This window comes from Saccoglossus kowalevskii, chromosome 22 (genome assembly GCF_978046115.1).
Source record: "Saccoglossus kowalevskii chromosome 22, keSacKowa6.1, whole genome shotgun sequence".
Classification (NCBI taxonomy): Eukaryota; Metazoa; Hemichordata; class Enteropneusta; family Harrimaniidae; genus Saccoglossus; species Saccoglossus kowalevskii.
In genome coordinates this window covers 11,900,498-11,910,819 of record NC_140662.1, presented here as the reverse complement: position 1 = coordinate 11,910,819, position 10,322 = coordinate 11,900,498, and the positions used below count along the sequence as shown (strand labels likewise).

The window sequence follows — 10,322 nt, the reverse complement described above, 5'->3', positions numbered from 1 at the left end:
TCTAAAACTGTCTGAGATCATTTTGTTGGAGTCTTGGGAATATTATGAAACATATTTTGGGGGAAATATTCACTGATGTTCTGCATTAGAGAAGCGAATCTTTATGAATACACGAAAGTTGAAAAACTTTTCAAAACTTAGCAACTGAAGTCAAATCTAATGATCACATGATAAGCTAAAACAGTCTTCAACCTTCATTACTCAAATCATTGACAATTGAACAAATAACGTAGGTAGAACGTATATATACCGGGTTACCCTCCCACACTTGCACATATTCAAATATTTCACATAATATTCTCAGTCAGAATCCGCAAGTCACAATCTTATTGGCCATCAAATTCAAGTAACTGATTATGCAGCCAATCAGTACCAGTCTTACAATTCACCAATGCCAGTGAAGAAGCCAAGTGTCTTCCATTGGCTGAATATTGACTTGGAATAGTCAAATAGGAAGAATCATGTAAGATGATTCCAACACATAAATTTCTGATCTCATCAATACATGTATTAAGAAAAGCATGCCAGTCTACGTAAGAAGAAAACAATCCAAGTTAAAATATTAGAGTTCATCATGTTTCGGCCCAACAAACTCCTCGTAAGACACATGTCCATTTTTATCTCCATCTTGGTCTCGGAATATCATATCCACTGCATCGTCCATTGTCTCATCATCTTTAAGTCCACCAAGACCATATTCCACAAAATATCTTAACATCTGGGAAAAAAAAATGTGATTAAATGTAAAACCAAGAAAGTTACAAGATTTTGTTGGACCATGGTAAACTTTATTGTACCATAAATTTATATACAACTTGAACTACGATAATTGGAAATTAACTTTCAACATTGGAAAAGGTAGTTTATTAATTTATCATTATTTTGTGTATTTTGTATCAAATATTGTTTTTTCTACATGGAAAAAAAAAATCTACAATTCACATGCTGCATGCTCAAGTACATGTATTTTGACAATGTTTTGTTTTAAAAAAAACAACAACCAGATTTGGCCGTATTTTTTGTTTACAGCAATGAGTTGAAAATTTGTTTCCCACAAAATTTAATACATATACATTCCAATGTACCAATAAAAATACATTATTCTGGATACTGTTTTTAGCATGCGTTCAAATTTCATTACCAAATAATACTATAAACCATTTTAATTTTAAGAAATACAAAGTTTTGAACCATTATAAATTTCTATGGTGTTCTATGTCACAGTTTCAGTAATTTGGCAACATTTTTTCTTCATGCATAAAATCCTGAAATCGCAAAAAATAAATGGTTTACAGTATTTTTCACATGAGGTTATTCATCGTGTGAAATTAATATTGTGTTTAGATACACATAATTACATTCAATTACATAAGAGCAAAATAGAAAAAACAAGCCATGCATGGCACAGTACCCGTTAGTTATTAAATTCAAGAGATATAGTTTTTTTTATAGTAATATAGTTTGAACATAAAAATGTCAGAAATGGATCCAGAAGTTGATGCTTGATTATTATCATTTTTTAACATTAAAATGATTGACATTTAGTGATCTTGTATCTGATCATCAAACGAGTACTAGTCCATATTGAGAAATATTCCTCTGGAACATCAATAATTAAAACAAAATTAACTTCAGTTGACCATTTTGAATACATCTGTATATCTATGACTTGATGTATAATGAATTTACAAAATTTGAACATAATCAGTCAAAGCATGTCAAAGATATATCCTAGAACCACATTCATTTAAACAAAATGGCCGCCTGTCAGCCATGTTGAATCTGTTCTGAAAAAAAAAAATGACGCGCATCAAGAACCAATAATGTTTAATCTATGTACCAAGTTTGAACAAAATCTATCCATAAACGACCAAGATCCAGTTCCGGAATTCCAGAAGTGCTTAATTTTCAATGATTTTTTAGCAGAAAAATAGCCACCATTTGGCCATTTTAAATTGGATGGTCAAAGCAATAGATCTGTATATCTATGACATGATTTATAATGAATATATACAAATTGAACATAATGCCAGAGATATGGCACTAGAACCACATTGATTAAAACAAATTGGCCACCAGTCAGCCATTTTGAATCCGATCTGAAAAACAAAATGATGTGCATGTCCAATGTATGTACCAAGTTCGAACAAAATCCATCTGTAAACTGCCAACATCCGTTTCTGGAATGCAAGAAATGCTTGATTTCAGTACAAAAATGGCCACCATTCGGATATCTTGAATCAGATTGTGAAACAAATTGATGTGCATATGTATAATATTATATATGATGTAGATGTGAAGTTTGAATGTAATTGGTCCAGGCATGTCTAAGATATTGGTCCGCACGGATTCACACACAGAGGTCAATCAATCGAACAGGGACTAAAAAACAGGACTAATAATCAGTAAATGCAATGTATACCAGCTGCTGGTAATTTATTCATACTGATACTACACATATGTCATGCCTCTCCCTAACGATTTTATATACACCGACGAGGCAGTAGCCTATGAAGCAGCTGTACGGGCTGCCCTCTTGGCTGGTGACAAGACAGCTGAAGTACAAGATTTATTACTATCTTACTAACGACATGGATACAATATTCTGACTCAAAAATGATTTTGTTGAAAATTAAATTAGTTAACAAGTCATTGTCAATGACACGTCCCCGTTCCGTTCATATTTGAGTGACATATACATTCAAAGCAGATCATGACCGAAATGCACCTGCATATGTACAACACATTGTACTAAATTTGAACAAAATCCATGCATGCATGACTGAGATCCGGTTCTGGAATTGTGAAAATACGTGATTTTAATGCATTTTCGGCCTTAAAATGGCCATCATTCAGCTATTGCTAAGCGGATCATGAAACAAATGCACATATCTATTTGTGACATGATGCACCATGTGTGTGTGAAGTTTGAACTTGATCAATCCAGACATGTCTTGGATACGGATCCAGAACTGAATTCTTTAAGAAAATGGCCGCCAGTCGGCCATTTCGAACTTGATCCGAAAAAAAAAATAACGTGCATCAAGGTCCTATTATGTTTAATGTAAGTACCGAATTTGAACAAAATCCGTCCATGCATAACTGAGATCCGGGTTCGGAATGGTGAAAATGTGCGATTTCAATGCATTTTCGGCCTTAAAGCGGCCGCCATTTGGCTATCGTTAATGGGATCATGAAACAAATGCACATACATATTTGTGACATGATGTACCTTGTGTGTGTGAAGTTTGAACTTGATCAATCCAGACATGTCTCGGATACGGATCCAGAACTGAATTCTTTAAAACAAAATGGCCGCCAGTCGGCCATTTCGAACTTGATCTGAAAAAAAAAATAACGTGCATCAAGGTCCTATTATGTTTAATGTATGTACCAAATTTGAATGAAATCCGTCCATGCATAACTGAGATCTGGGTCCGGAATGGTGAAAATGTGCGATTTCAATGCATTTTCGGCCTTAAAGTGGCCGCCATTTGGCTATCGTTAATGGGATCATGAAACAAATGCACATACATATTTGTGACATGATGTACCTTGTGTGTGTGAAGTTTGAACTTGATCAATCCAGACATGTCTCGGATACGGATCCAGAACTGAATTCTTTAAAACAAAATGGCCGCCAGTCGGCCATTTCGAACTTGATCTGAAAAAAAATGACGTGCATCAAGGTCCTATTATGTTTAATGTATGTACCAAATTTGAATGAAATCCGTCCATGCATAACTGAGATCTGGGTCCGGAATGGTGAAAATGTGCGATTTCAATGCATTTTCGGCCTTAAAGCGGCCGCCATTTGGCTATCGTTAATGGGATCATGAAACAAATGCACATACATATTTGTGACATGATGTACCTTGTGTGTGTGAAGTTTGAACTTGATCAATCCAGACATGTCTCTGATACGGATCCAGAACTGAATTCTTTAAAACAAAATGGCCGCCAGTCGGCCATTTCGAACTTGATCCGGAAAAAAAAATGACGTGCATCAAGGTCCTATTATGTTTAATGTATGTACCAAATTTGAACGAAATCCGTCCATGCATAACTGAGATCCGGGTCCGGAATGGTGAAAATGTGCCATTTTGATGCATTTTCGGCCTTAAAATGGCCGCTATTCGGCTATCGTTAATCAGATCATGAAAAAAATGCATGTGCATATGTCCCATATAATGTGTGATGTATGAGTGAAGTTTGAACATAATCGGTCCATGCATGTTCGAGATACAGGTGATCACGGACGCACGGACGGACGCACACAGGGCAAAACATAAGTCCCCGTTTTCGGACTCCGTCCGAACGGGGACTAAATATAATAATATGCTATTGGTAATACTCTTTTTAATACTTTCAATATTAATACTTATATTTTTATGTATATCTTATCTATATGTGTATAGATTACAAAATATATTTTAAGCACTTTACTTAACATGCCATATTTATGTCAACCTGGTAACATGCATTGAGAATCAATTAATTAATCTAAATTTTTAAAACATAACATTAGAGCAGATGTTCAATATTTTTGACCACTTAGAAAACATGCACTGCTATGCAAACCTATGCTACAACTCATCCCTTTTAGGACCGCTGAATTCATCAAATGTGATCACACCATCATTGTCTTCATCATCCGACTCTAGAAGCTTAGTTATCATCTCTTCATCATTTATGTAACTTAGCAACTGATAGTGTTTATGAAAAAAATGGATTAACATCAGTAACAGATGACTTCTGTGAGCATGCAAGAATTACTGATACTATGATTATTGGTTATTTTATTACAAAATAAAGTTGTAATCTTGAAAATAAATATTGTCCCCATACTGATTTTGGAATATATATATATTGATATGGATATAGCATTGTAGGATTTGATGATTAAAGCAGTTCACAGTAATTATCAGACGCACAACTTTAGTTGAGATATATATTTCACTAACTGTAAAATACTTTATTTTAGCTGGAATTAATTTTTGCAGAAAAGACTTTTTGGGTGTTTTGTATGGAATTTATTTTCACCACTTTTACAAGTATATAGCGAAAATAGAGCAAATTAAATCCAACTGAAAATAAAGTATTTTACAGTAAATTTATTTGCATTGTCCTTAAGGTAGAGATGCAGGTTTGTTGGCACGTGGGAGTGAAATTTTTCTTTTTTACTTTTTATTATCCAAACAGTCTTGGCTATAGACTGTTAAAATTTTGTAAAATTGTGAATAATGGAACATACTAAAAAAACGATTTTAAAATATTGATAACAGGACATATTCTCTCTTTTGAATGCTTAGCAAGATTTAGCAAGGCTGTACATAAATAATAAAAAAGAAACATGGTGAAAACAAGAAATGAAGGAATCTCCTTATTATCCACTATATATAACTTTTAACAAAACGATAATACATTTAAATTTGGAACTGTTAATTATGAGCATTAGCAAACTTCCTACTGAGTGAATTTAAGTGCACATCCCAGAACTTTAAAAAAAATAGCTCCTTAGACGCTTTGACCTTTTGTTTTGAAATGTTCACAAATGATTGACAATGTGTTTATCTTCAAAACGCCGGTCGGGGCATTGTTTTTAGTTGAATAGTGTTACAACAATCGTACAGACAACTAGCATGCGTGTTAATTTATGCATAAACTTGAAGTAGTGAAATTTGAGCTGCTGCCCTGCAAAATTGACAACTGGTAGACAGTTTTCAAGACGGCATTTTCTTCATAGCAAACAGATGTACCCATAAAACAATTTTGACAGGAAACAGAAACATGGTTTAGAAGCTAATTTTTTTTAATCACTTTTGACCAAAAAAGCACATTTTTGTGCATATTTCAAACCACAGTGTTCATAGAACAAATTCATACAAAAAGCTTTCCGAAAATATATAGTTTTGTGGACAAGAGAAGTCATCTTAGTTTCCTAATTAACTAATTAAAATACCTGTCAGGTAAACTGCAAATCTACCTTAATCCACCATTTGTACAATAATGTGGAAACAGGACTGGGAACTAGTCAATTTATTATTTTTATTTCTTTCTATTTCATAATTTCACTGAAGTGACAAAAGAACATTTTCACTGCTACAAAATTATTTTCTCCAAAAGTAATTTGCAGTAGATATGGAACAAGTCATTCACTGCTCACAGATGCACATTTTGCTCTCTAATTTAATAAAATAATGTTTTACCAATGTGAAAATGAATTTACTCACATAAATCACACCTTATTATGAGTATACCAGGCAGGAAGGCATGAAAACATCATCATACATATTATTATTATACATCTGTCATCCTAATGACATATGTTACACCATGCCATAATTTTGCGGTATTGCACTGGGTATTTTCATCCTACCATATTAGGAAATGCGAATTCCAAATATGGAATGATTGCATGTGTGAGTATCCTCTTATAATAAAAACAAACATGGGAGCCCCGAGGGCTTAACCAGATTCCACAAAAAGAAGGCCACTAAATCCGTTCAAAACTTTTTGAATTTGGGCATTCCCATTATGTATCCTTGAAAGGAAAAGATGTATGATAACTATGCAATCAGACAGTACGCCGTCGCATCGACCTCTGCTGCATGTCAGTCGATACTCCCGCTGTATTTGGCATCCTTGTAATAACCTTATATTCCTAATGCTATGGCATAATGGTGTCCAATTGTCTACAAAGCCTTGGTGGATGCAAGCAATCCCAAATATTAACCATACCTTCCTTTATTGATATTGATCAGTAAATTAAATCACCCTGCATACTGCCCTAGAAGTGTAACATGTGAGGTACTCACTTCATCTTTTGTCAGCTGCATGTCACCATTTGTATCCATCACTTTGAAGATGTTGGATCTAGGATGTGATAGAGGCTTATCACCCACATCCAGCAATTCAAATTCATACTCTAAAGCCACATCATTGCCTGGTATTAATGCACCTACTGAATAAAGAGACTTTGTCACAATTTCCTCTTTGGGTGGAACCTAGAAATTATTCATAATAATTGTATTTGGGTTCTTGGGACTATAATGTAAAATATTTAATGGATTGAGATATGTTACAATGTGTTAGTTCAGTATGTTGTTACGTTGGAGTATTACATCAGAATTATAATTACCGGTAAAAGCAATATAATTGGAACTGCTTTTGGATTGTAAATAAAAATCCAAAAGCACAGCGATGAAGTTGAACATTATGTTTCAAATTGAAGGGAAATGTTAATAAAACACATGTGGGAAGGTGAATATTTGGTGCAAGTAACAAGATATTTTGCATGTTTATTGTGTGATGTGTCAATATTATGACCGTCTCAACCTGCAAAATGGTTGTTTGGGCCTGGATATGAGTGTCATAAAATGACATTCCCAGGTGATACTTCCATGAAACAAGACACAAACTATATTGAAATGTATTAACAAATTTCATCAGAGGTTCCTGACTGCAGTGGTGCACAGACTTTTCAACATACTGTCCCCAGAATCTGTAATATCAGCAGGTATTTTCACCGGTACGATACTGTTGTGACCAGCAATACATGCACTGAACCCTAACATTGCCCATCTGATGTACATGTAATTACTATGTAAAAGAATTATTATGGCTGAAAGCAGCATTAAATTACAGTGACATTTCATAGGAATATTTTTTGAGATAGGAATATTTTTATTTCATATTTCAACGAAACTGGTTTATTCTTAATGGCACTTAATGGAAAATTAAATGGTAACAAATTTATAATGCATGATCAAATAATGCATATTTGAAGGAGGCTTTTGTAATTTACAGTATTATGTATGCTTACACAAAAATCATCAAACTGAAAAATACACCCTTAATTTCCAAATTGCGAACTTTTTACTGGAAAATGCGCTGAATGAAAACCCAGTGAATATGTAAAATTTAGCATAGCACACATTTTCTAAATGATAAAACTGTGAATTTAAAATCCACTGAATATGCCTGAAATGATAAATTAACGAAATTTAAAGCCGGTGAAAATTAGTCATTTTACAGTAAATTACATTAAGCATCTGTACTGGTTTGAGAAGGTCAATCAATAACAATTGACAAGTTTACCAGTACATTTATCCGGTATTTCAATTTTATTTTTCCACTAGTTGCTTACCAGTTCCCTTATCGCCTTCCTGCATTTCACCAGGAGGAATAAATAATTTTCGTTTTTCTCCAATACACATATCTTTCAGCCCTTCCTCCCATCCTTTCATAACCATGTGTTCACCCATGGTGAAAACCATCTTTTTCCCCTGCTTGATTCTGTGAATGATAAACATAGGTATTGATTAGGAAAATGTTTTAGGAATGTATACAAAAATAATCAATGCTATAGTTGATGACAATTACGCATATTAAATTTGATCACTTTTTGGTTCATCACAAATTAAGAAAAATTATGATTTTTGCTGAAGCACTGAGTATACATTATTTTTTTTAATTTTTGTTTCATCAAAGAACAAGACCACTATACACTATTATGGCATAATTCATTATTTTTATGAATTGATGACTGTCAGAATATTCTACAGACATACAAATGATATGCACCTAGAAAGAAATAATGTTATGATGATTACATGCGTCAACATAATCTTAGCACATCAAACTTTTGCATTTCATGTTTCATTCAATAGCATATTTTTAAGCTCAAAAAATGTTTCTTGTCAATTTCTTTCCAACAACTAAATGCACAGGCAGTTTTCATTTCGAAATTGTCTATAAATTTATGAATTTTCAGGATTGTTTTTTTCTAAAACAAATAAATCAACAGGTAAATCAACAGGTGGCTGAAAACTGGATGTATAGCTAATAAAGAAAGAAGACTAAAATGAAAAATATTAAAAAAAAAAACGGGCTCTGTGACCTTACTACTGTATTTTCCTTTGCTGTGTCAATAAATAAATAAAAAAATAGATAAATAGCATTATACACAAATAAAGATGTAGGTAATGCAACACGAAATATAACATGTTTTCTTTATTCATATTCAGATACATCTCAATCACTTACAAATAACTTATTGTAAAATATTTTATTTTTGCTGGAATTAATTTTCGTCAAAAAGAATATTTGAGTGTTTTGTATAGAATTTATTTTCACTGATTTTTGATGAATTGAATGTGAAATATAGAAAAAAGATGCATTCGATGGATTTTATTTTCACTGAATCTTTCTATCAGCAAGAATAGCGAAAATTAAGTAAATAAAGTATTTTACAGTATACACGATAAGAGTTCCTTAGTCCCCTCCCCACCCATCAATCTAATACTAACACCAGTGTCTCTCTCTAATTTTAATTGTATATACCTACTTTGGGTCACTGATAGTTATTAGGGAGCTGGAGTGTTAGGCTTATAGTTCAGGTTAAGGGTCAGGGAGCTGTCATTAATTATGTCATTATACACATACAGTGGTTACTGAAACAAAGACAATACATACATCCCCCTTAAACTATACATGCGTTGCCAACCATTATGAACACACATGCCACGACAAAATGAGTCACTGAATACATTAATGGGTTTATTATTTAAATATAAATGGTGGTCGTGCAATGGATTAGCTAATTACTATCAGTCAAATAACACGTGTCACAATGTTATTGACTACCACCGCGCAAAAACATGAACAAGTGTTGTACATGTAATCATACAAACTACCGATTATACTACAGAAGAAAAATATGAAAAAGTTCAATTAATTAAGTTTTACACTAAAATATGATATTTTTTTTTTCAAGTAAATCCTAGTACAATTATATGGTGTATCTTCTTAGTACTATTTTAACCATCGGTCGGTCACAGCCCAAAACGCCAATGGTGCAACGTTCATATCGTTAATTGGGTGTGGTCGCGTAGTCCCCAGAGCAGCTCAACAAATAAAAGTATCTTCTTAACAAATGTGATATAAAAAAAAAACGGCTGACACAAATCGCATAAATGAACACAAAAATTTAAAACGATAAAATAAAACTTACGAGGAGTCAAACTCCAATCCTTGGTTAATGTCATCGTGAAGGCGGGCAATGTAATCGAAAGTTAGCGACTTTTCATTTTTGCTGACTTCTTCGCATCCTTCCGGTTTGTGGAGTATTTCGACGTGAAAGTCAGGCCAGTCTTCATATTCGTCCTCTTCTTCGTCATTTTCAGCGAAAACTGTAGAAAAAAAAACGACAACTACGAATAGTACAAGAAACCGCATGATGAACGGCGCTGTCACCTGTACCGGTCGAGAACTCGGGCACACGTTCATCTAGCCGTGACCTCTGACACTAAAAACATAAA

The 10,322-nt window shown here is 33.5% G+C and overlaps 1 protein-coding gene across 3 annotated transcripts; it reads right to left on the bottom strand.

Moving 5' to 3' along the window:
* Positions 1–171: 171 nt before the first annotated feature.
* Positions 172–10,305, bottom strand: LOC100370208 (uncharacterized). Of its 3 annotated transcripts, XM_078008758.2 has the most exons (5): positions 10,016–10,305; positions 8,150–8,298; positions 6,819–6,964; positions 4,582–4,706; positions 615–718 (listed from the first exon to the last, which is right to left on the bottom strand). In XM_078008758.2, exons 1-4 carry the CDS (start codon positions 10,288–10,290, stop codon positions 4,587–4,589), a joined length of 690 nt encoding a protein of 229 aa, XP_077864884.1. In that variant the 5' UTR covers positions 10,291–10,305; the 3' UTR covers positions 615–718; positions 4,582–4,586. The 3 variants fall into 3 exon arrangements, with proteins under 3 accessions (XP_002734241.2, XP_006815834.2, XP_077864884.1); XM_002734195.3 differs by lacking the exon at positions 4,582–4,706 and having other exon boundaries at positions 172–718; XM_006815771.2 differs by lacking the exon at positions 4,582–4,706 and having other exon boundaries at positions 172–718; positions 6,819–6,961.
* Between the last annotated feature and the right edge of the window lie 17 nt (positions 10,306–10,322).